Source organism: Aythya fuligula, chromosome 2 (assembly GCF_009819795.1).
Source record: "Aythya fuligula isolate bAytFul2 chromosome 2, bAytFul2.pri, whole genome shotgun sequence".
NCBI classification, from domain to species: Eukaryota; Metazoa; Chordata; class Aves; order Anseriformes; family Anatidae; genus Aythya; species Aythya fuligula.
Window position 1 is genome coordinate 22,020,665 of NC_045560.1, and position 26,051 is coordinate 22,046,715.

The 26,051-nt window shown below is 43.5% G+C and overlaps 2 protein-coding genes across 2 annotated transcripts; one reads left to right on the plus strand and one right to left on the minus strand.

Moving 5' to 3' along the window:
• Positions 1–9,027: 9,027 nt before the first annotated feature.
• Positions 9,028–12,810, plus strand: C1QL3 (complement C1q like 3). Its single transcript, XM_032183056.1, has 2 exons — positions 9,028–9,615; positions 12,631–12,810. The coding sequence occupies exons 1-2, from the start codon at positions 9,028–9,030 to the stop codon at positions 12,808–12,810; spliced, it is 768 nt and encodes a 255-aa protein (XP_032038947.1).
• A 2,708-nt stretch (positions 12,811–15,518) lies between these two features.
• PTER (phosphotriesterase related) lies at positions 15,519–25,758 on the minus strand. The gene is made up of 4 exons (XM_032183040.1): positions 25,307–25,758; positions 22,826–23,091; positions 19,810–19,950; positions 15,519–16,395 (listed from the first exon to the last, which is right to left on the minus strand). The coding sequence occupies exons 1-4, from the start codon at positions 25,736–25,738 to the stop codon at positions 16,185–16,187; spliced, it is 1,050 nt and encodes a 349-aa protein (XP_032038931.1). The 5' UTR covers positions 25,739–25,758; the 3' UTR covers positions 15,519–16,184.
• Positions 25,759–26,051: the final 293 nt, after the last annotated feature.

A 26,051-nucleotide genomic window follows, 5' to 3' on the forward strand; every position in this document is an offset into this window, starting at 1 on the left:
TGTCAGTGATGGTTTTGCATTTACCATCCCCTCACAGTCCTCCACCAGCATCACCCACTGCACTGAAGTCTCTCCCCTGAGCCAACACAGAGGGAACCCTGCAAAGCAAACAGAAAGGGCAGCTGAATCTGTCCTCTGTGCTAGTCGTCTGAAGCTCGGCTACTCCAAACTGACACGCTGGGGCGTAGCGGTGAGCCAGTAAGAATCTCTGCTCATTGGAAAAGAAGAAAGAAGAAAGAAGAAAGAAAAAAGAAAAAAGAAAAAAGAAAAAAGAAAAAAGAAAAAAGAAAAAAGAAAAAAGAAAAAAGAAAAAAGAAAAAAGAAAGAAGAAAAAAGTCTGCATTTTTAACTGTCCACGGAGCGTAGCAAGAGGAAAGGAAGTGCAGATATGATGGTGCCACTGAGATACCGACCTGTTGGCTTCAAATCGGCTACGTATTAGCAGTTCAGAATGCAGAAAGTTGTAATAAATGGAGTGAGAAGGTATGGTAACGATGTAATGAAGAATGGAAAGCTACTACCAGATACATGTTAAATGCAGAGTAGGAGCTGATTAAATGCATAGAGAGGGAACTCTGACTCGAGGTCTGTAGGCTGATGGCTGGATCCCATGGCGTCCACGCTTGGCAGTGTGACAGCGTGTTGCTTTCCGCTTGCCATCCTTCCCAAACAGAGGAATCTGAGTGACAAATCTGGCAGCAAATTGGTTTGTGCTTAAAGCAGTCAGAATTCCTACCTGGTGGGAGACAAATGTTGGAGGAGCAGTTCCCAGACGAGTTGTCTGGAGGGAGAATTTGGTTGAAGCTGTCCTGAGGTTGCCTGCTGCTCACCTGCACCATAGCACTGCACCATGTGCTGAAGTGCAAGGATTCCTCAGGCACACAGCCCTTCTGTGTTGTGCTCTTCCTTCTGCAAATCTAATTTTCAAAAAAAAATAAAAATAAAAAAATGCCTAAATATGTTCAAGGCATTGCAATCTCAATGCTGTAGTTAAAAAGCTACTCTCTGGAAGTGACTTTCCCTTTGCAATCCTCACCCACAACAGTCTCCCTGGCTTGTGCTGCCCTCCCTTTGCATATCTTTTTTTTCTGATTCCTCCCAATGTTTCAAAGAGAAGTGGCATTTGTCAGGACACTCCATGCAAATTTGTCCCATTTTACTCTTTCTCCCAGGTATTAGGTTTGATAAAAGATTCTTTTCTCTTTTACTTATTTAAAGACTGACATTAGTGATGTGAAGTTAATTAAACAGAAGAGCCCAGGCTAAATTCTGCTCTTCCAAATACCAGGGAAACTCTAATACACGTTCAATGAGCTTCACTGCATAGTAATACGGGAGCGAGCACTGCTTTTAGGCCAGTGGAGTCACTCATGTGTTAAGTGCAAACGCAATTTGGCACATCAATTAGCTCAGTAGAGTAACTCCATGTGTACACTAGTGATTGAGAATATTTTCACAGAATATTGAGTACGTCGTCCTCCTTTTTGGTTGTATTTCAACAGCAAAATGCTGGCTGAATTGCAGTAACCACGGGTTGTAGTGTTCTGCTCTGGTCCCAGCAAGAACATGCAGTTTTATGCACATACATACGTGTGCATGTGTGTGTGTAGGGGATGTATTATAAACATATAATTTCTCACTATATGACAGGAAAAGTCTGGCTGAGATTGTGTCCTTCTGGAGAGTAGAAAATCTCGGTCCCCACACGGCAGACAAGCTCTTTAGCCAGTCACATTCCTCTTCTCACCTGATGCTTTTTGGGTTTGTGCAGTAATTGTGCGTACTAGATTTGTATTGCTACACAGAAAGAGTACCAAGAGCCTAGCCAAAAATGTGTGCACAGCACAAGAACAAGTACATATCTAAGAAAGTGATAAAGGCTTTGATTTTTCTCTCCAGTCTGCATTCTTTTTTTAGTTGTTATTGCAAAGTGCATAAATGTAAGTTAAATTCACAAGTGCCAAAACCAGAGTTACATGCAGCATGGGTTAGCCTGTTAATGATGACAGCAGCTGTACACCAAGCTGAGAAGCAGACACATTGCTTCCCCTGCACGGCTGGTGTCTCTGCAATGCTGCAAGGAAACACCCTGGTCCCTTCCTCAGTGTGCAGGGATAAATCAGTCCCTTTTGGGAGGAAGAGAGTATTCGTGGTATTTCACTGGGCCTTGTGACTCTCTATATGTGATGAAAACCGAGGACCCAACTCTGATGCCAGGTGAATGTGTTAACTTTTCAGCTCTGACTTTTTCAGTGAAGCTGCTCCTGATTTGTGATGGCTCAGGCCCACAGACGTATACAGCAACTTGTATTTTGTTAACAACACAAGGGCAGATGTCACAAAGTCCTGAGCACTGTTGTCTACCGTAATAATCGAGGGTGAAGGAACCAGTGGGATCTTGAAAAATTCCACTGCGTGCCATGTTGTTGTAAAGACTGTTTGGGATCAAAGAGCCTCCTGCTTTAACAAATGAAACACATGGGAAGAAAAATGAGTGGTCAGAAATAATTGCAATTTGCAAAGTAAATTATGCCATTAACTACTCCAGAAATCAATAATTGGGCACAAAAAGAAAATCAGTCGAGAGGATGACAGAGGAAAAAATAAATCTCTTGGGCAACTTGCCACTCTTGGGAGTTTAATTTTGAGTTCTCCACTCCCAGCTATCCATTCTTATTTCCCATCCATCAACCTCCTGATGAATATAAAGGACTGTGGCGTGGAACACCAGAAGATTGCTGGGCTGGTGTAACAACAGAAGGTGAGTCTGGAGGAGGCAGGGCAAATCGCGGATGACAGTTCAGAAAAGCTTGTCTCTGCTCTTGCTTTTTTCCCCCAACATCTCTCTTTAATAGCAGTGGCAGTCTAATAACCATTCCAGAGGTAACTGGAATCATACTCATGGGCAAATCACCTGGAAATCTCCTCCTGATTGACTCTAACAACTGACATAATTTTTAATAGAGGTGCAACATGATTTATGCCTTTGCTTATTGGTGTAGTTTTAAGCAGGGACAAAGTGGTTGTTTAATCTTACTCCCATGTTAGAGGCATTTATCTTCCATCCTTTTGTGTTTCTTATTTACATCTTCATAAGAATGCCGACACCATATCCTTCACTATTAGCAGCACTCCTTGATTTAATAGCACTTATGAATATCTGTATATTTGGGGTTTATAAATGAACATTGGGAGTTCTTCTGTCGGCCTGCTTATGACAGGTTAACTGCGATGGATTTTGATCAAGAGGGAGTTGAAGGTGGAGGTCAGCCAGGGACCTTGCATGAAAAACTTCTCAGCTGATGACGTGCTTACAGAAGGGGTTGCAGAAGCCAAGACCTCTACATCGAGAGAGCGGTGAGTTAAAATGCCTGCCCTACCGGGGTGTGGGGAGAAGAAAAGGGTGTTTTATGCAAGTGCAGCTGACCCAGGCCGAGGGAGGGCTGGAACCTGCCACAAGCAGGCCCTGTCGTGGTCTCTGCGGGCACTGGGTGCCCGGGCTCTTGTGAGGAAGGCTGGGAAGAGCTGTGTAGCACAACTCATTGCTTCCAAACCATTTCCTGGATCTAAAAAACTGAGGCTGTTTGTGGAGGAGGCATTTACCACTCGGTGCAAGCCATTGCTCGGGGGCTGTCCCATCGTGCTGTGGCTCTTGGCGACCTCTTTAAGAAGCTGAGGGAGAGATCCTCGGCAAAGCACAGCCTGGCGCTTGGCGGGGTGACAGATCAGAGGAAGGGTCTCAGCAGGTACAGCTCTACCTAGAGACCGTGGAGCTGACCCCGGGTAACAAGCACAGCTCTTGCGGCTGTATTCTGTCACCAGTGCAAGAGCCATCAACCGAGCAGGTGCCAGTGGCACTGGAAAAGAGGTACAAGTATCACTACCAGAAGGTACTGACCTTACACTTTGTGTGCATCACTACAACCACATATTCTCCCCCTTAGGGAATGGGGAGGGAAGAAGGGAGCCAGAAGACAAAGACAGAGGCAAGCTCGTGGGCACACGTGTGCAAGGAGGAGAGGAGAAACCTGCCAGAACAACCTTTTACATCTGCAACGGGTGGATTAGTCTCTGGAATAAACAAGGGCACATGCAGTCATGAAGATCTTTCGTGGTTAATTGCTGTTGTTTATGTTAGCAATTACCAAGTGTCATATGTGATTATTTTACATCCTTAAAATTGGTCAGTTAAATGTGTAATCTTTAGCTCTCTGTGTGCTTAAGGCTTATTTTTACTTCCACGGTAGTTTTTATATCTGCAGTAATTCAGCAGTCAAAACATGAGTTGGGTACAGATCTTTCCATTTTAATTCCTCCACCCTCCCCTCCAGTAACCAGTCATGTCTGACTGATCTTTTCAGATTAAAAACTAAAAAGGAAAAGATGTGGAATTTATTTGCAAATTCTCCTTGTTGAGCCCTGTCACTTTAGTGACAGCCCTCCCTGAATTCCCCCCTCATTTGGATTTGAAAAGTGCTTGTAACCCTTTCGAGACCAAACACATTTTCTTTGAGTCATTCTCCTGTTTGATTTCAGGGTCAGAGACTGCTCGTCCTGGTGCTATCAAAGGGCATTATTAATTGTGAAAAAAAACTTAATCTACATTATTTTCAATCACATATACACACGCACAAGAGGCTTAAATCCTTGAATAGCAGAGAACATCTTGTTGAAAGACTCCATACGTTCCCAATGACAGGTAAAAGCTTCCAAATCATCAAAATAATTAGCAAAACATTTTTAAATTTGTACACAGAAACTGAGTTTCCCTGAATGAGTATGAAATCCTTAAATTTGTGAGGGAAGCCAGTGGGCAACCTCCATCACTATAAATGCAGACTTTCTTCAGTGCTGATGGAAACAAATTTCTGGGAGAGCTCTGTTCATGCTGCCTGTACCCGAAAGGGGAATGGGAGCCTCTCCAAGACCTATGGCATGAAATATTAGAGAGGTGGGTGCACAGAACTGAAATAGGAACAGGAATGGCTTAAGATAGCAGCAATGGCATTTTGACTGCTCATCATGGCACCTTTGAGCCATCTATACTGATATGAATATTTCCCCCATCTATATCATGACTTTATCTTGTAGCATTGAACCCGACTGCCTGTTGGAGTGAGTGCACGTTGCTCTTTGGCCACGCCACAGATGAATTTGGCCACTGAATTTACCCAGGTTGAAATGCTGAGCTTCACATACATGGTTCAACCAGCATTTCTAAAGATACAGTATAGCAACGCCTGAGGTTTCACATTGATGGGAATTCAAAATGCTTGTCTAAAACAATTTTTAAAGAGTTAAAATATAGACAAAAGCCAAACAGATGCAGCTAGGAGTGAGCAGAAGCCAGGTGGAACTTGGCAGGACATTTTTGCAGTCCTTTGTTTGGCACATGCCTTGCTCTGTCTCACTCCTGCTTGCTGGAGCTGGTGAAGGGCTGCCCTTTCTTACAGACTTTTTTTTTTCCAGGCTAACCCTTTGGATTTAGCACCGCAAGCAGAAGGAGCCATTTTGTGTCAGGCAACTGCGTAACTTCTTGTTCGGTTTTCTCCAATTTTTCCCTATCCTAGTGCCGAGGCAACAACACGTGCTTTCTCTTTCTCGCACACGCAAGTGGAATTAACATGCATGTTACGCGCTGACATCTTTGAGGCTCCGTATGAACACCAACTAATTAGTCAGTAGGGGAAAGAGCTGTGGGCAGGCTGTTTCAGATGGCAGAAGCTGCAGGGAATGCAGCTTACACGCCGACTGCGGGGCTGAATGTGTAAAGGCCCCAAGAGAGCAGGGAGGTAAGCAAACAGGCGGAAGGGCTAGGGCAAGGTACAAAGAAATGTAGTGCTGATCACTGCAGCAGCCAGCCTGGGTGTAATGGCGTTGTTGGGAATGGGCTGGCAGTCTTGGTTTTTAGCATGGAGAGGAGATTGCATTATAACATAAATGGTACCCAGGCCTTAATTACAGTGACTTGATACTATGGCAAGCCACTTCAGGAAAACTAAAGTCCCACAGTGAAAAGACATTTCCACATTTTCCTTAACTTTGTTCTAAAGTACTGAGACCTCCAGTGCGTAACTTTTCAGCCCATTGGTTTTCTGTTCTTGGTTTCCTTGGAAAAAATATTTTTCCTTGAGATGTAAGGATGCTCTGGTAACTAAAGCACTGGTCTAGCACTCACCATCCCAGGCTGTGTTCCTGGCTAACACATGGTCTTTGTGGACAGCTCTGCACAGGGGCTCACCCTGTGCTCTCTGTTCTGCTTGCTTACACCGTGATTTCTGTGGCTGGCTCATGGGCCTTCTCTGAGAGAAAGTCTGCAAGTCTCGAGTGAATGAGCACAGAGACTCCTGGCAATCTGCAAGAGGATAAAACTGAGCAGTAAGAAGGTAGGCAGGACCTTGCATTAAGAAGCAGGCTTATCCTAGCTGGAGTAAGGGTACGCTCAGCAAACCAGTGCCCAGGTGCCACCCAGAGTCACCACGGCTTGACAGGGCACGATGGGTTTGTGTCTCTTTGAGGACAGGAGAAGAATTGCTGCCTCCCCAGTATGTCACACGGCCGTTGCAGTGGAGGTTTACGCACTTCCTGATGTCATGAAAACCTCCCGGGTTCGAGATGACTAAACACAGCACCCCAAGGGCCCAGCTCCAGCCTGAGACTGACCTGTCTCTCCCAGCACAGCTTTTTTGCTTCCTGGAAGGACAAAAGAGCGGTGTTGAAAGCCCTCTCCTGTGGGGTGAAGAGAGCGATGAGATATAAATATAATCCTCCAAATGTGCTCAGCTGCCTTCCTGGGTCTTGAGCGGCAGCCCTTTGCTAAGGGAACGGGCGAGCTTGTGTCAGTACCAGATAAAGAATTTTTTAAAGACAGAACATTAAAGAAAAAAAAATAATAAAGAAAGAAAAAGGGTGGGTGGGGGGAGATATTTACGAATGTGTGAAATGGAAGCTTTATCAGGAGTTTTGTGGGGAGATAAGGAGCTGGGCTGGCCCATCTCTGCACAGTGCGGACACACTCACTGCCTTTGAGTCTCTCAGGAAAGAGCAAAAGGAGCTGCTGACATTTCTGCTTAAAAGGAAGAATCAATGAATCTTTGTTTCCCACTGCCTGCTTGTTTGACCTTATTGTGTTGTGGAATAGAAAAGAAAGAAAAGAGAACGGGTAAGGGGAGAGGGGATTCGTGCTAATAAAATCCAAGACAAGATCACAGCCCTCTGATCATCACTGGAGATGCTATTATTTGGTTGCTGTCCTATTTGCTGCCATTGCTCATTTCGGATTCCTGCCTTGCTGTAATAAGTCACACTCTTTCCAGCCATCATCCCTGTATTGACAGGCAAATGTCACCCACGTTTGATTGACGTCCATTGCTCCTGAATACAGAAGTATGATTTAGGAATCAATTCTGTTTGTTTATTTAAACAGCTCTTTGTGTACCTTGTGTATTTGTGAGCAGGACAAGTTGCTTAATATTTTCTCCGGAGAAATGCCACTAATAGTGCACATTCACCTTCCTACCCTGTCACAGAGGTGCCCACCAGCTCTTGGGGGAGGAGAAACCTTTCACCAAAGGAAGAAAAAAAAAAAAAAAAAGACTCAACAAAACACTTTGCTGCCGTGAAGTTAAGCCGGTGAGATGCTTTCTCTCAGGTCCAGGCATCTGTTGATCTGCAGATGCCCCACGCTTTCCTTCGGCTTCTGAACGAAAGGGAACTCTTTGCCTTGTGTCACTTTGTTAGCAAAGCAGTGGCTGGCTGTAACACCGGGAAACACTGCAGCCGGTTATGAGCATGCCGCTTTCACTTCATGAACAGAAACTTTGCATTGATAATTGTAATTGGGGAGGGGGGACGAGGGAGACCCAAAACTGTGAGAGATGCTGATGTCTGCTACCGCGCGTGGTGGGAGGCATATTGTCAAATAACTTCCACTTGGACACTCGGTAACTGTAAAGCATCCCCGCGTTTACAGTGATATTTCCCAGCGAGTGCTAACATGGCAGGGTGGCCTCGGGGATGCGTTAAGCAGGAGGTGGATTGACCTTTTAATTCTCGATCGGTGACCTGAAGGGTGCCCAGAGGCTGCTAAGCAGATCTCTTCCTTTCGGTCTAGCTCCAGAAAGAGCTGTCATCAGGCGATGCAGCTAGCGAGTGAGCCTCACGATTTCACTGCTCATCCGTTCACGGAGGGAGGGGGGGGGGGGGGACCGGGGAGGGGAGAGAGAAGGGAGGGGGGGAGGAAAAAAAAATATATATTTCCCACACTGCCAGAGTAATGCCAAACTCTCTGTGAGTGGGAAGAGCAGAGCAGATGCTGGAATGAGATGCCAAAGCAGCTCCCCTTTCCCCTGCGCTTTTGGGTGCCTATAAATTGCTCCAGCGCGCTCGTCAGCCTCCTCCTCTCCTGGCAGGTGGCACCCGGGCAGGATCCCGCTCGGCTCCGGCTCCGGCTCCGGCTCCGGCAGCGCTCGGCGGTGCGGGCTCTCGGCGGCAGCAGCAGCAGCAGCAGCAGCGGGGCTGAGCCCCATCACCTCTGCGGGGAGAGAGGAGGGAGAGAGCAGAGAGCGGGGCGACCGCGGCAGGCAAGTCCCGGGGAAAGTTGACTCGGACTGACTGGCACAGCGTGCGGAGAGAGGAGGAAAAAAAAAGAGAGGAGAAAAAAAAAAAAAAAAAAAAAAAAAAGTCGATCGCCAGCGGGAGCATAAAAGTGAGGGCGGCCGGCGAGCAGGCAGCTCTCCTTCCTTCCTTCCCTCTGTCCGTCCATCCGTCCGTCCGTCCATCCCTCCTCCATCCATCCCTCCTCCTGCCCCCCCGGGCCCTCCGGGTGCCCCGCAGCCGCCTCCGCGGCGCAGCCCCCCCCCCCAGGGGAGCCGGGCTCTCTCGGGCTCGGCTTTTTTTCGGCTCTGAGGAGGTCCCCGCTCAACCAGCAAGATTTTGTCCAAAAGCAGGCAAGAGGATCGCCCTGCGCTGAGCCGGCTGGTGGGCAGCAGGCGGCGGCTGATCGCGGCCGGCGCGCTGGGGGTGGTGATGGTGCTGCTGCTGGTGGTCCTCATCCCCGTGCTGGTCAGCTCGGCCGGCACCTCGGCGCACTACGAGATGCTGGGCACCTGCCGCATGGTCTGCGACCCCTACGGCGGCACCAAGGCGCCCAGCACGGCGGCCACGCCCGACCGCGGCCTCATGCAGTCCCTGCCCACCTTCATCCAGGGCCCCAAGGGGGAGGCCGGCCGGCCGGGCAAAGCCGGGCCCCGAGGGCCCCCGGGGGAACCGGGGCCGCCAGGGCCGGTGGGGCCGCCGGGGGAGAAGGGCGAGCCGGGCCGGCAGGGGCTGCCCGGCCCCCCCGGGGCACCGGGGCTGAACGCGGCGGGGGCCATCAGCGCCGCCACCTACAGCACCGTGCCCAAAATCGCCTTCTACGCCGGCCTGAAGCGGCAGCACGAGGGCTACGAGGTGCTCAAGTTCGACGACGTGGTCACCAACCTGGGCAACCACTACGACCCCACCACCGGCAAGTTCACCTGCTCCATCCCCGGCATCTACTTCTTCACCTACCATGTGCTCATGAGGGGAGGCGACGGCACCAGCATGTGGGCAGATCTCTGCAAGAACAACCAGGTGGGAGCCGGCAGGGGACGGGGGGGCTCGGGGAGCCCCGAGGGGACGGGGAGCAGGCGGGGAGCGGTACCCGGGCAGGGCCGGGGGAGCCGAGCGGAGCCCCCCGCTGCCAGCAGCCCCCGGCTCCGGGACGGCTCCTGCGGGCGGTGGCTCCTCACAGGGAGCCGGGAACGGAGTTAACGAGGGCAGCGGCTAATTCAATTAGGAAATGTCTGCCGTAAATACTACGGGAGCAGGGAAACGAAGTGCCCCGTGGTATATTCACTCCCAGGTGAAGGCAGTCCCGTCCATCGCGGGGATACCGTTTTACCGGCAATTAAGACATTAATTCATTTTAATTAATTAATTTATTTATTTTATTTATGACGCTTTTTAAGGTGTTTGCTTTCCCCAGACCTGCTACCTTTTTAAAAAATAAAATATTAAACGGAGCCTGGAGTCTAAGCGCCCCCAAGTACAACCGCTCCCGGTACCAGACATCAGACAAATTAAACCGATTCAAGGGGAAAAAATATAAAAGGGGAGGGTTTCTAGGCATGTACGTGTGCATTTTTATGCTAGGATAAATACTTAGGTAAATAAAATTGTCTGAAATCGACAGCTCGGATGCGGCAGCGCTGCCTTTTGGTTACGGTCCGTGCCCGGGACGCGAGCCCCGCGTGGTGTGTGGGGAAGCTCGCAAGTTTTGCAAAAAAATCGCTTAAACGGCGCCTGACGGGGCTGACACTGTAAAGTCGGTGTTTTCCAACAAAGCAAAAGCCGTCGGCAAGCGGGAGCCGTGGAGGCAAACACAGCAATTCCCACGCAGTGCCTCCGAGGGATCCCGAGGTCCCCGGTGCTAACACATCGCCCGCTGCCTGCCGGCTCCCCGGGCGTCCCGGCGCAGCGCTGGGAGGCAGCAACATACATGTCTATGCTGCCTGAGTGCTTTAATTTCCAGATAGATACACTGACACAGCGGCACGCTGAGAAGTCATCTGAGACCTTTCTGCCAGGCTTTAAGAGGAAAAAATTATGCTGCCTCACCCACCGAGGTGAAATACTTGAAAACAGCATGCTGGGGTTTGCAGGACGTTTGTCACCACTCGCATACCTGCACTTTACTTTCCAGGCTTTTGAATCCAGGGTCCCTTTTCTCCCCCTTCAGCCACTGTCTCAGGTCTTACAATGAAATGTCCATAGTGTCCAGTGTCCATACGCTGACCTCCTCACGACAGTCACAAACACGGTTTAAATTCGCTTTTACTATCCACAGCAGTACAAAATTTTAGAGAAATCCACTAAGCAGCATTTAATTATGGTCTGCGTGGAAACTAGGAAAGTAATTTAAACCATTTATTTTTGCCAACACGCAAGATAATGTCATTTGATGTGAAAGTTTGTCTCCTTCAGCTGTAGCCCTTTTACTCCTTGCTATTTTGCCCTTTCCATTTCTATTAGCACTACAGCCTCAGCTCACCTTATCTTCTTTGGAGGGCATTTCTAGGGTTAATGGCCCAGAGCCTTCAACTCCACCCTGCTAGTCATTAATCCAGACGAAATACCCTGTGCTTAGAATTGTTATTGCTAAAACACTAGCAAAATAGGTGCCCTCTGTAAACAATACCAGGAGATTCGGGATCAAGAAGTCCTGAAATAGATGTGGTTTATTATCATGCGATGCATCAGTTTAAATTTGCAGCCTGTCAAACCTCTGCAAGATTTTCAAGCCCTTCTCACTCATACAGGATGTGTAAAGAAATGTATAAATAATTTCCACCTACAGTGATGTTTAAGCTGCATAACACCACAAGATCCTCCATGGCAAAGACATCCCCCCCTGCCACCTTTTAACATTTCAATATTAATGTGAGGCCATATCACATGAAAGTTTAATTGGAAATTTATCATTTAAACTTTGAAAGGAATCTGTGGAAATTTGTGACTTATAGCCTATTTTTTCAATTCAGAACAGATAAAATCCCACATACAGTACGCCAAGTCATGCATTATTACTTAGTTCAGGTTTGCAGTGCCACTAAATCACTTACTGCTCTGTAACTACACCAGAACAAAGACAAGCAACAAGCAGATGATGTGATATAAATCTCATACAACTAAGTTTAAATATTTTAACAAACGGGGTCAAATTATATATAAATGATTTGGAAACTTACAATGCCACAGACTATTCCTTGCTGGAAACCAACATACATCCACTTCCAGTTTGCTACTAATGTCAGATTTAATCAGCTGTGGAATAGCAAGGGACAAAAAAAAAAAAAAAAAAAAAAAAAATCAAAAAAAAAAAAAATCATATGTTTAAATGAAAGTTGCAAATGAAATTAGAAGTCCTCCATTGCTTGTAAATTCCAAGAGCTCTCAAAGTAAACAGCGACTCGCCCATGATTTTTCAAATATGCATCTTTTACACTACACAGAAATTAAATGTTTGTTTAATGAAATGTGGCATTAACAGCTTTTCCAAGCCCTGACTAGACTACCTTACCTGCCTGTGTGCATTGGAGCGAGCATGTGGGTGTGTGTTTTTTTTGTTCAGTTCTCTTTACAGCACGATACTATTAGCAGCATGACAATAAATCGCCTCTGGAAACACTCCAGCCTGGTACCAGTAGGGCCTCACTGTGGACCCTCACCAATGTCAATCAATTGTTCTGCTGAAATACAAGTCACGCCAGTGTAAAATGGGCACGCGACCACATTCGGTGCTCCCAACTCTAGCTCTTACTACACATGTATATAAAAAGGCACAAAATATTTACGGGATATAAAATATTAAGCAGTTTTGTATTGATCAGAGGACTGAGAAATAAGCAGGTTACTGCTGTAGTTTCAAATACTGTATTGCAGGAGAAAATTAGCAGTGCCCATAAGAAAAAACTACAATGAACATTATTAGATATTGAAAGCGTCAATGTGTGCATGCTGAATCAAATGGTGAGGCTATGCTTTAATTTCACCATGCAGGAAATATGACCAGAGTTTTATTAACCGCTCCTTATGTATTTTATGTAGGTTCGAGCTAGTGCGATTGCTCAGGATGCTGATCAGAATTACGACTATGCCAGTAACAGCGTGGTTCTTCACTTGGAGCCCGGAGATGAAGTTTACATTAAATTAGACGGAGGAAAAGCACACGGAGGAAACAACAACAAATACAGCACATTTTCTGGATTTATTATTTATGCCGACTGATAACCAGTAAAAAGACCCACCAAACCAGTCCAAAAACAAAGCTCGCTCTTCTAAGCAATGGATTTGCGTGGCAAAAGTCAATGAAACAAGCACCCCAGCAGAGATCGACCACCGAACACCTCACTAGTGGGGAAAAAAGTCGAATGCTACCTGATGCACATCTGTACGACACAGAGAAACCTTATGTTAAAAAAAATTACTAAGCGAGTTAAACAGATGTGTGATCCACTACCGCCAAAGCAAATACTTCCTCATTGTTAGTGTCCATGTGAATGAAGTCCTACACAGGTCAAATTTTTATAGGAGAAAAAAATAAAAACAAACCACTAAAGACACTGAGCTACTTCTTCAGTGTATATGATACTTGGATGTGTTATGATCTTGCTGCTTTATCCATACTTCAGCTTTGGTTCTTGTGACTTACTCGCTAACAATGATGCTTAGAGTCCACTCATAGTGTGGTGAGGAATGATTTTACAATAAAAGGAAGAGGTAATCGAAATATACTTTCTCTCTCCAAAGGAATTGTTTGCCTTGTACTTTTCTTATTCTTCCACTTAAAACTAGAAAGTAATCAGCTTCAAGCCTTAACTCAATGTTCCTGCTTTGTAGGTTTACATTAGACTTTTAACATAAAGTCAAACCACCGGAGTTGTTTAAATTTTGTCTTCCCCTTAGCTATGTTTTAAAAGAAAAAGAGGGATAGAAGAAACACTTTTTTTTTTTTTTTTTTTTTTTTTTTTCTGAAATATTTAACAGCTGACAAACTATTCTATTGGACCAAATCCCCAATTACACTGAAGCCAATGGCAAAACTCCCATTGATGTTAGTGGAAAGAGGATTTGGCTCTTCATTTGTAAACATGTGTAAATATATAGTTAGCCAGTTTTACAGGCCCATTCTTGATGGTTAGTTGTGTAAATATTTAGCAAGCCTAGCATCCACATCCTCAGACCAAGGTCAAATGTTTTCTTTGCAGCAATTAGTCTTCATTAGTCCTTCAACACTTAGACTGCACTTGGGTACAATTTGTAATAAAATAGTAATGACAGCATACTGCAGATGTTCAACTAGAATTTTGTAGGAATGGGTCAAAACCTTAGTTGTCTTCGGTGTCTTGTCTCACTGGAGTTGGTGAGATTACCCCCACAAAGGAGGAGTGGGAGATGTGACCTGAGGGAGAACGGTGGGACACGGACCTTTTCTGTGGTAGCTAGTCAGAGGTTTGTGGTAAGGCGTGCCTATGAAATGGACACAGATAAGCATACTACCAAAAATGAAAACACATATGCAAAGAAAGAAGCAGATATTTACTTGCAAAAAGAAGCGTGTATTAAAACCTATTTTTCTCATTCATATATATAGATATATATATATTAAGGCTCAAAGAAAGAAGTTTAATACGTATAAAGGATTAACGGCTTGGAGAATTAAACTAAACACAGGTACTATGAGTTACATAGTTATAAAAATGCTTTAAAATCTGTCATTCCACTAATAGCCACAGAATACGTGTCATCAGAAATCAGATTTATTATTTGCTTTGGTTTGGGGAGGGGAGGCTGTCTATTTCTCTCAGGTTCAAACTTGCAGGTTTCGATCTAAAAATTAAGCAAGGTCATTAACCAGCTCCTTAGCAGAGATGGTTAGGTTATTTTTAACATTTTGGCAAATTGAAGGTAACATTTGTATAAAGTGTTACAGAGTAATAGAGGCTACCCCTAACATTTCAATTTCATGCAATTTGCCACAAGCAACCTTGTCTAATCTACTAGGGGTACAAACAGATTTATCTGCACTAGAACGCCAAAAGTGTCTGCCATTGAGACAAAAAGCTCTTCAGTGCTGATTGCTCAGTAAAAGGCGGACAGAGATTTTAAGAATCTCTCAAAATCTCGTTTGAATGAGTGAAGCTTTTCTTAAACAGAACACGTTGCTCATTCTGTTTCTGTTTTTGAGTTGTCCAGCTTGAAAGATATGCTGAGGTAGTCTAGACTACGAGGATCGCCAGTCTAACCCATTTAGGTTTTATAAAGGGATATAGTGCTGCAAGCTGCTTGTGTATTATCTCATCAGAATGGCTACGCTTCTAGTCTATAACAACGTGCCAAACTACATCTGCACATTGTAGTGATTGCTTTTGTGTTTTTTTTCTACTACTTTAATAACAGACGTGTAACTGCCCTCACGTCTGTTCAGGCCACAACTGCTTTCAATGCTTAGCCCACTCGCAGCAGTGTAGCTGGAGTTTGTCTGTGCAGCAGCAAACAGCAACGTGCCAAGCTAGAGATCATTTACAACTAACAACGCATATTTACTAAGGTATTTATTGGAAAAGGTCAATACTACAAGACATATAAGGTCAAATTTGAAGAAGCTTTCAAAATCAGACTACCATTGCTACTGGGTATGATTTTTTTTTTTTTCTTTTCGATAAATCACTTGCCCTGGTTTAAAGTTAGACAAGAGGAAAGAACACACTTTATGTGAAAAACACATATAAGGCAAACATTTCTTCCTTTTTCATCATATCTTGATATACTGATTTGTAAAGACTTATATCACAACCTTTGTTATAACTATTGCAACTCATTAAAACCGTATTATGTAATATATTTTGCCTTTTGGTGTTGCATCCTTGCAAAAAGAAGCTGGTCTCTATTGCAGTTTCACATGATCGCTGTGAGATTCCATCAATTCCCAATGAAAAACTAATCTGGTTAAAAAATAGACATCCGTAACAATACTACACACAGTTTAAGAGGTCTACAAATGGTTTTATTCAAAAATAATTCTTTCCATGTATTTTTTACACATTCAGTTCAAAGTAAGTAAATGATTAAATGAAAAAGAAATAGTATCTTTTTAGAAATATTTGAAATTTGTTTTGCCTTCTGTTCTACTTGGAAGGTATTTCAAAGTGCCAGACCTTTTATCTAGCATTATTTAAATGATATACGGATAATTAACGGATTATCGATATTACAAGAACTGATTTATTAAAATCAACCTGTGGAATAGGGGGATTTAATTGAAGACTGTAATGTTCTTCAAAGCCCTGCTGATGCATAAAAATATTCCTGGATAATGTACTAGTATTATTAGCTTACCCTCTGGAAACAACTATTTTAATACATTGAGAAAATTTTGCAGGTAGGTTCATATCTAGTAAATCATTCCTGAACTGGCTTTCAGAAGGGAGAAAACAAATAATTCTGTTATTCTAATTAAAAAGAGAAGTCCTAATCAGGTTGTTCATAGCATGAATACCTTCCAGTTTCTCTGACAATAAGCATGACTGCTCTTCTGAAACAAATTTGAATTATGCCAAGCTCCCCTATGAAACAGGAATTTATAAGTTTATTCACTATTCTTACTTAAAAGTCAACCACCGCTTTGGATTTTCTAGGAGTATTTTATCAATTTTATCTTGGGAGATGCCTCTAATGAGCATTTTAGGAACTATGTTTTTAAGGATATGCGAATATCCATGACCTCCGTATTTCATCAATCTATTCTTCGTGTGCACATCATGAGCCATCAGAATTCTGTCTTCATAGCCTTCATTGATCAGCATCCGAACCCTGCAAAGGTAAAAAGTGTACCTGTCACTGGCAGCTCTCACTCTGCAACACCGCAGAACTGATCAGTAGTTAAACTTTTTACATTATTGTAGTCCTCCACTGCATCATAACTGAAAATAGCTACTTTAAGGTACTCAGAAGACATGTTCCTGATATTTAATTAAACCTAAAACACTTACTTTATTGAATGATAATAATACTACTAATAAAAACATACCAGCAAATATTGCAACGTGGACAAGAAAAAGTGTTTCCAGCTGGCATGACTTTGAATTTCCAGTCTCATGGGCCCATGGAGGAGGAATTCAAGGATTTCATTATTGCCAAGCACAGGACACAGTTTTTATATACATGAGTAAGTAATCATTTCCTACTAAAACTCCTTGCTAGCACGATCTACTCATGGGGTTAGCTCTTGCTGCTGTCACAACACTGGCCCCATAACAATTGTGGAGGACCAGACTCTGCCTGTGACAGGTCCTTTATGAAGCCTGGCTCAACAAGGCAAATACTTTCACATCTGTGCTTTATTCCCAATTAGAATAACCAGGTTGTCAGCATCATATTCCACGCAGGCAATTATCAACCAAACATGTTTCAAAGATGTTCATTAGAGAAGATAAATAAGACAGGCATTGTACGGTGCTAGCATGTGCCAGCAAATTAGAGGAGTTAATTCAGCAGTCCGACTAAGCAGACTTGGCAAATTGACAAGTCAGCTTGAAAAAATAACGAAACAAAACTCATCCTTCTGGTCATTCCCTTGCAGCAAGCCTCCTACAAGGCGTCCTTCTGTTCTGCATTGCACTCAGGTAACCTTAATCCCTTGCTAAGCTCAGTTTTTAGAATCTATTTGGTAGGTGGCTGAACTTCTCTGTTGCATGACTCCGCTGAGTTTCAGTTTTCCACTTGCACTGGCGGTGCTGAGGTGGCACAGACAGATAGAGCAGGCCTGGAAGTGCTCATTCCTCACTAAGCCACCCAATTCCACCAGATGCCAGCACTGTGAAATTCTAATTTTCACCTTCTTGCCTGTGCTTTGATCAGCAAGAAAGCAAACACTGGTTTTATAAGTAACCACACTGCATCTGAAAGCCTTTACTGTCAGTTTTTATTACAACTACTTACGAGGAGATACATCAAATCAATATGGAGAGTAGAAAGAAGGCAAGTGAGATAGAGCTTTGTAAAAAATCAGTGTCTTTCATAAAAACAATATAAACAGTGCTGTATAGCACACAGCACCATGTATGCTGTAGGGTTATAACACCGCTACTATCTTCTCCAGCTTGAAATACGAAGAGGCCACAAGCTAACCTGAGAATAAAAGCAATGACACTTCAGTGACTAAGTTCTTGGCTGATCAAACATCATCTTAGAATGATCTCCTTCCACATTTGGACTCAATTTTGTGGGGTGGGGAGGTATATGGTCCTTTAGATTCCTTATTTATTGCTTCTTCTTGCTCGTTCCTGTAAGTTTAGTTCATACTTCCTGCTGACTCAAAAGAAAACTCTTCTCTAAAAAATTCAGTTTTCTACTTGCACTGGCAGCAGATTACAGCATAAATGCCTCAGTACACACACAGTTAAGCTGTGTTTGAGTAGGTATGGTACGGCTACAGAAGTTTACTTATCTTTTGGACAGGCTAGACCTGAGCAATGTTCTCCATTTAGTTTGGTCAAAATGTGTTTCAGTGACACATTTAAAGATCAGGTTGGTTTCCATCTCTGGGGCGCTGCTAGACCAGAAAAAAAAAAATCACAAAGAAAACCAACAATCCAAGGAGACTGCCACTGCCAACATATGCCCAGTGTGGATGCATCAAAAACTCAACAAAATCCATGTAATGGCATTTCTAACTGGAGGGCAGAGAGCCACACCACACAAAGAGAGGACAAGCTCTTACTATTTTCTTCCTATAAGCAGCCTGCTGCACTAAACGCTCAGCTGCCAGAGAATTTTAAGGAGAAATCTCGGTGGCTAAGCAAGTACCACAGACAGAATAAAAGCTGTGCCATGGCTGAACAAACACTTGCTAACCAGGGCATGCCCCATTCTTCTACACATTTTCCTCACAGTGCTTCTGTACACGCTGACCTGCTGTGGCACAGGAGAGCGGAGCAACTTTAGGGATTCTGAAGGTGAAAACTGCAGATTCATCACAGCAGTTTAAAATACTGTGTGCAAGACTGAGAGACCTGTTAGCAAGAGAAACTATTTCTAGTGTGAAAAGCAGCAGCAAACGCCTGGCAGTAAGTAGAGCAGTAGCCACAATACCTTCTTAGGAGAGCAGCCTGAAAGCAGAGAAGAAAAGTTTTGCAGCTAATTTGACAGTGAGGGGCAAAGCAGTGTCTGAAGTGTGAGTGAAAGCTAGAAAGCTCCTTCATTAGTGATCAGGGACCTTAAAATCTTTCTCCTGAAAAAAAAAAGGAAAGAATTATTTCTGACTCTGGAAGCAAAACGAGACATAGGGCAGGATGGCATTCCCACCCCTCAGATAGCTGCTGCCTGACTACACCTGAATACTGAGGACGAACAGTGAAGGAGCCTCACTCCTCTGGACAGACTGGAAGGAGGGAGAAGCCCACTCCCAGCTGACCATACCTGTCTCAGGCAGTTTCTGCAAGGAATGCATCTGCTTGCAATACTTTGTGTTAGCACAGCACACAGATTTGTTATGCAGCTGAGCTGAGAGAGAAACGGGGAAGAGAGATCTGGCCAGCAGGGCCAATACTGTCACAGTGTGGCTGTGAAGAGCACGGGAGTTGTGAGCCTTCACCAGTGGGAAAGGACAAAAGGAGAGGGGTGGGATAAATGCTAAAATGTATGGAGGAACAGTTGTATGGAAGTGCTGAAAGGTATGGAAGAAATGTATGGAAGGCTGTATTTCAGGATGGAAGCACAGGACCAAATCCACCCAATGAAACTAATCACTTTTGCTCCTGTAAGACACTTGTGAGAAGATGTAATAGGCTCAGAAGACACGTAGTAGCAACACTAGGTTTCCAACAAAAGCCAAATCCTAACATAAATCCTCTATCTCCAGCCTTTCCTTTTATAACACTTTAATTTTTTATAATACATTAATATATAAACGCAGTAAATGATAAAATTCAACCAAATCAGCATGGAATTAGGACAGAGAATGAAGTTCGAGTAGCTTTTGATCTTTCCCTCAAGTCACACTCTATGACTTTCTGATTCCACATTTTCCTTTGCAGATAGAAGAAATTATACATGCTGCCCTAAAGAAGTGACAGCAGCAGAAAAAAAATTGCCATTATTTTAGTATGAAAAAAGACACTTTTGAACTGCTAGCAGAATCACTCCGTGATGCCCTTTAAGACAAGTACCAATAATATTCATTTGTCAATGGCAATGCTATTGCTCAAACCCCACTGAAGCAGATACCTTGCAATTCTTTCGTTGTCACTCGGCATGTCGATGTCCGGATGGAACTGGTAATGAAGAAACTCCGTACCAAATAGGTCATACTCTAAATAGCACCCAAGTTTAGCAAATTCCAGAAGTTTCTCTGTATCAAAGATAGTCCTGCAGAGCATATATTACACAAAGTCAGCATTGTAATGGGAAGAAAAAAATCTCACGGTGTGAAGGTGACGTATTCTGCGAGCTCCTGTTTGCAGGGAACAAAACCAGTCGAGGATTTTGAGAAACAGAATTCCCATTTGGCACATGCAGCCGAACCTGGTAGACAACAGTGTCCTTCTTACATCCATCTGGGACTTCATGCATTAAACAAATATGAAACAAAAGCAACTCTTCCCCCATGATATATTAATAATAATAATAAACAAAAACATTTACAATCATCTTTAAATGGAAACAGAAAAGTTACTTACTTTTGGTATCACTAAACCTCTCAATAGACAACCTAACAAGGAAGGACATTTAAGGAGGAGGTTAATTCAGAGTGACATTTAAAAAAAAAAAAAGAAAAAAGGACAATAGATTACTGACATAAAACAGATTTATGTTCTTAACAGCTACCAGAGACAGCTACATCCAGGACTTGTTTCATCCATCAAACACCGTTAATACACAACTTTGTCTTTAGTTTCTATAAGGTACAGTGATGTTTCCAGATTGTCACCAGAACTGCAATATATCTTAGTCTGTGCTCGGATCTGCCCGGAACACCTCAAGGAAACGCTCTTACCAAAATATATAATGGGACTGTGAGAACCCGAGGCATGGGCTCTGCATCAGATGTGGAAAGCAAAGGAACAAAGCTGCTAAAACCCATCCCTCACTTGGAAAAGAATGACAACGGAAATAACAGCTCTCTGGAATATTTTTTTCTATGACACATTTTTACCAAGAGCATAAACTATCCAAATGAAAAACAACAACAAACCCAATCACAGAACTCTCAAATGACACCTGGTAAATTTATCTTTTAAATTTATCACAACACTTTTTTTTTTTCATCTAGGGAAAAAGCAGGTTCCCACCAAGGCAGCGCAGGTAACCAAAAGTAGCCAGGAATACTCATTCCTATGCAGGTGGTCCTACATGTTTTTAAAAACAAAAGAACAAAAACCCCACGAACAGTGTATCTCAAAACCACAGCCAGAAAAATTTCTTTTGAGAACTGTTTTTGGTGTTTTTTGGAAGCTCTGTCCCAACAAGGGGCAGGAGAGCTTAATCCCATCAGCCACGGGTTCCTCTTGTAAGCCCTGCTGATGTAGCAACAGCAGCAGCTGGCAGCTCGGTGCTGGAATGAGGTGTTTGGGCAAGTCACCACAGGGACACCCACCAAACCCTCTTCAGACCAGCATTCCTAGCAGTTGCAGTGATTTTTCTAACAAAAGCTGCTGAATTCAACATATGTTGATCTCTAAGATGCCTCTGTAACCTTTTTCCCTATTAAATGATGAGGTTTGGTAGCCAAGGTTTAGCAGCTGCTCCTCCCTAGCCTGCCTGGGCACTGTGCTTTCACGATGGACACTTGCAACCTTTTGCTCTGAGATGTTACACTGCAAAACGAGGCAGCCAGCATTTTAGCTTTTGCATCCGACTGTAAATCCACCTGAAAACTGCCCTTCTGTCTGTGTCGAAAGCAGGCATGAAATATGGAGCTATGCACAAATTGGTCTCACATTTAAGGGCCTGGGATGCTCCCACGTGGATTCTTCTCACTGAAAGAGACTTAAAATGTTAAACGCACATTGCAAAGCCAAACTTCACAGCAGTTCAGAGCCTATGTTACAGCAAGTGTCAACCTGAATGTGTAAAAATAATGATAGAAGCAGAATAAGGAAAAGCCATGCATACCAGCGGCTGTTAGTGAAACTGCACCTCTGCCTTGACTGTTTTCCCACTTATGCTGTTTATTTTTTCCATCAATAAATCACTGAATTCAATGATTTACAACAGTGCATAAAAGCAAGAAAAAATCAGAACTGATGTTTATGTTGTAGCAAAAATGGCTACATAAGTACTGACACTGCAGTTTGCTCAGCCGTCTTTCACAGAAAGATTTAAGCCGTCCGTTTGTCTTAATAATTGAGAAAAAATACAGCTAGACATACAATGGCATGCAGGTAAATAAGGAAAGCCCATATCATTCCTATACAATCAAATATAAATAAAATTTCATGGCACTGAATTTTATGCTCCTAAAATCGCCACACAACATTGAGCTCTGTATGAATACCAAAAAAAAACAACCTGACACTTGATTTGTAAGAGCCTATAATCATTAGAAATTTAGAGCACAGTGCTTTTGGCTGTGTTACACTCACATCGACGACAAACAATCCGATTGCTGGGAGTCATATGACCACAAACAGTCTCCATTATTCAGCAACTGTCCAAACCAATCAATGCTTGGACATTTTCCAAGTCATCATGAGCCACGCAAGGTCAGAAGAGAGAAAAGTACCCCAATTCCTTTACATGGCTGCTGTAGGGCTTCTGGTGTTTGCTCTCAAGGAAACTAAAAGTTAGCTCTGGGGTCTAAGATGAGAATTACCCAAAATCCAACTGTTTTCTTTTTACGTAGTATTTCTTCTGTCTGGCAGCAGAACTGAAAAGATCCAGAATTCAGCCAAATCAATGAGTATGTTAGCATCTGCAAGACTTTGGTCAGGCCCTTAAGAGTAGCCCTGTTTTCAAAAGTGCTGAAGCCCGACAACTTCCCACCCAGCCTGGCGGGAGCTTCTCAAAGTCCAGTGCTTGTTAAATGCAGCGATTTGCACAGGGATGTCAATTAATGGAATCCTCTTTTTTCTTTTTTTTTTTTTTTTTTTCCTAGTATGGTTACAGTTATTCCTAATCTTGCATCCCAACCTTCAAAAGGAGTGTTTCAAATCCCTGGATCATTTTATCAGCGCGAACCTACGAGCCGATCCAGTTTGAAGTGCTGGAAGCTGATTAAGCTCCAAACAAGCAGTTTCCTTACCTGTCGAGGTGAGACATGACGGTTTTGGAAGCGTCAGCCCCAGCTTCCTGCAGAATGCGGATGATCTGGAAGGGCGCATCGCTGTTCCTGCCGGGGTGGATGATCACCGGGCACCCCAGCTGCGCCTGGGCGCGCGCGGTTGCCTGGAGCACCCTGCGTTCGCTCTGGGTCAGGGGCCAGGAGCAGCCGATTTCCCCCACCACGCCACACTTGATGTTAGTCCCATCCGCTCCGTCGAGGATCTCACCAACAATGATGTCTGTAAGCTAAAGAACGGGAAAATGAGATATCTGGTTAGTAATATTGTCTGTGTTACACAGCATCACGTTTGGCTGATGGACACTGCGCTGGTCCTAAGGTCCTTTTGAACCTACTTAATTAACAGTTGGGTGTGTGAAAACACTGCAGTTAAAATCTGGTTTCTGCCAACTAACGTCAACCTAGCCATTAACTAAGACCAAAATAAACACAGAGGCAAATCAATTTAACAGTATGCACTCACACAGCTGCCTGGGTTTGCAAGGAAAGATTGTCTACATATAATCCGGATACTGCTTTAAACTGAGACTAATTTTTCTTAAAAGTCCAGGATAAAATCTTGTGCTTCACAAGCCTATATTGGATCCAGAAACAATTCAAGGTAGTTTCTTGCTAAACAAGGGCTCAGAGATTAAGGAATCCTTGTCACTGAAATGGGGAAGGAACAAAGTCCTGCAAAGATTCTGGGCCATAGATCCTGAAAAGACAAGTTTAAGGCAAATCCTGCTCTTGCGAATGCCAATGTAAAACTACTGTAACTCTGCTGACTTTGGAACTACAAGAACAAAGCTCAGCTGACAAACTTACAGGGTCAAAATTACCTTGCTTTTAAAATATTCATAGGCAAAAAAGACATCAAAATCTCCAAATAAAATCAGCTTGTTATAAAATCTTTCACTTTTCTTTTTCAGAATAGGCTTGTGTCTTCAAGAACACACTCAGAAATGAAAGCACAAAATGGCACTGATGGTGATGTTCTAACTATTTGTCCCTGAATGTTAAAGAAATCATGATTTAAAGGAAGAATAAAGTGAACAAAGGAAGAAGGTTTTCAAGCAAACACAGGAAATCAAAAAAGCTCACACCAGTTTTCAAATACATTTCTAACTTACCTTTACTCTGCATCTCATCTCCTCAACAGGTCAATACAAGACATTTTACGGCAGGTCTCTGCCCATCACTTTATCCCATGATCACACACCTCCTGCCTCGTGTATAACCAATCTACCACCCATTTCCAGGGACAACCAGACACAGAGTTCGCTTCTCTCCTGAGAACAACCTGAAGAACATTGCTCCTGCAGCAACATCCTTGTGTCACCATACTTCTCTCGTTCAGTTGAAGTGAGCAACAAAATATTCAAATTATCTTTGCTTAATCAGGAAAAGTATCATTATGACAAATTCACTGGCAAATGAAGAACCACCAGTTATCATGGTGCAGTCCCTGCACAACCCTCGTTAAGCAACTGATCGTTGTTTGGCCTGCATTAAGTATTGATTAACTGTTGACTACAGGACACCTGTGGGTCTTCAGCAGCCCATCAGATACAGGAGGGAAACTTTTGCCCAATGAAATCTTTTGTATCAAATTCCAAGTGATGCAAAAATATTTAGGAAAAGTTGGACCATACAGCTTGAGCCAATTTGGTCCTCGGAGTTGACAGAGCTATGTCACATTGCATCTGCTGAAGCTTTCAGCATTTATTATTAAAATGAACTTGACTCATTTGTAAACTGTGATAGAATTAAAAAAATAATTCAGCTCCATACATTCTCATTCACAGCCTCCTGCCTTGGAGGGTTCCGCTTCCTTCTTCTCCCCATCATCACATTTTCTTAATAAAAGACGAATGAATATTTATTATTACAGAAGTATCTGGGGACTTCTGTCATTATTAACACATTGTCGTGGGCACTGCACAAACAACTGGATGCCCTGAAAAAAATAGGGAAATGGCGGAAAGAGAGGTAACAGGCAGCTTGAGCAGAGCGATGATTTACAACCGTCCTATAAATACTGCAGTTATTTATGCTTCTTAAAAGAATTCTGGGTGGTCTAATTGGGAAGTAATTAGCCAGGAAAATATACAAATGAGGAATAAGGAATAATGTTTCTTCCTTAAAAAATTGTAAAATGCACAGGGTAGATGGTGTTGTACCGAAATCCCACATATGAAATATTTTATTTTCCTTTACTGTTGCAATCTAACTAATCCCTGAGAGAAAAGGGAGTTCAAGAACTGGAAATGCTGACAGATACTCCCAGCACACACAAGTAGGGCTGGTCCAGCTACAACACACCAGCAGTAACACTGCTCTTAAATTCTGCAAATTAGGAGCTTTTAGATTTCATCTTTCTTACTTGAACTTCTCTCCAATTTTGACTCATCCAGGGATAATCCATAGGAGAGAGGCTCCTAGGAGATAGTTAAGACTTACCTGCTCCACTGTCATAGCCTGTGTTTGAGAAGAGTGAGTGGAACCCACATAAAACCCAGCCCCAGCAATAATATGGACTCCAGTTTCTTCAGCGAGTTTCTTCAAAGTATTCATATCCCGACCAATTCCTGTGGTCGTGTTCTCCACGATAGTCCCACCGCCTGCTGCTTTAAAATTCAGCAGCTCCTCCTTCACAGCATCCCTTTCCTGACACAAAAGAAGGTTTTCTTTGTGGCTGTAGGGGTTCTGCTTAATCCAAAACAAGTTCTTCATCTCAATGGGCCCATCAGACAAAGGCTCTTGGCCTGGGGAAGGTGGACAAAAACAGCTGCTGTAGTTCATTGACAGGTGCTCATGAGTCAACGTGTAGCCAAGCTGCACCGGCTCCACGAGGCCCAGGACAGTCTGTGCCTTTCCTCTCAGGGAAGGCATCTTCAACAACTTCAAGAGGAAAAAAAAAAAAAAAACACAACAGATTCTGCAGAAGTCTAGGAAGGAAGAAGAAAGGACATTTCAGAAAAAGCCAACATTTCTTGGAGAATGTCTGAATTCTCCACTCTCACATGCACATACCTACATGCTGTGTGTTTGTTAGAATGTTTTCAAGTGCTAAATCCAAGTACAGTAGGCATTACGAAAACCAAAGCATTTATTTTACCCAATTACACTTTCATCAGTACTCTAGTAACGTAAAAATACCACATTCAGTAAAAGGAAATTGTCATCATTTATTGTGTCGTAGTCA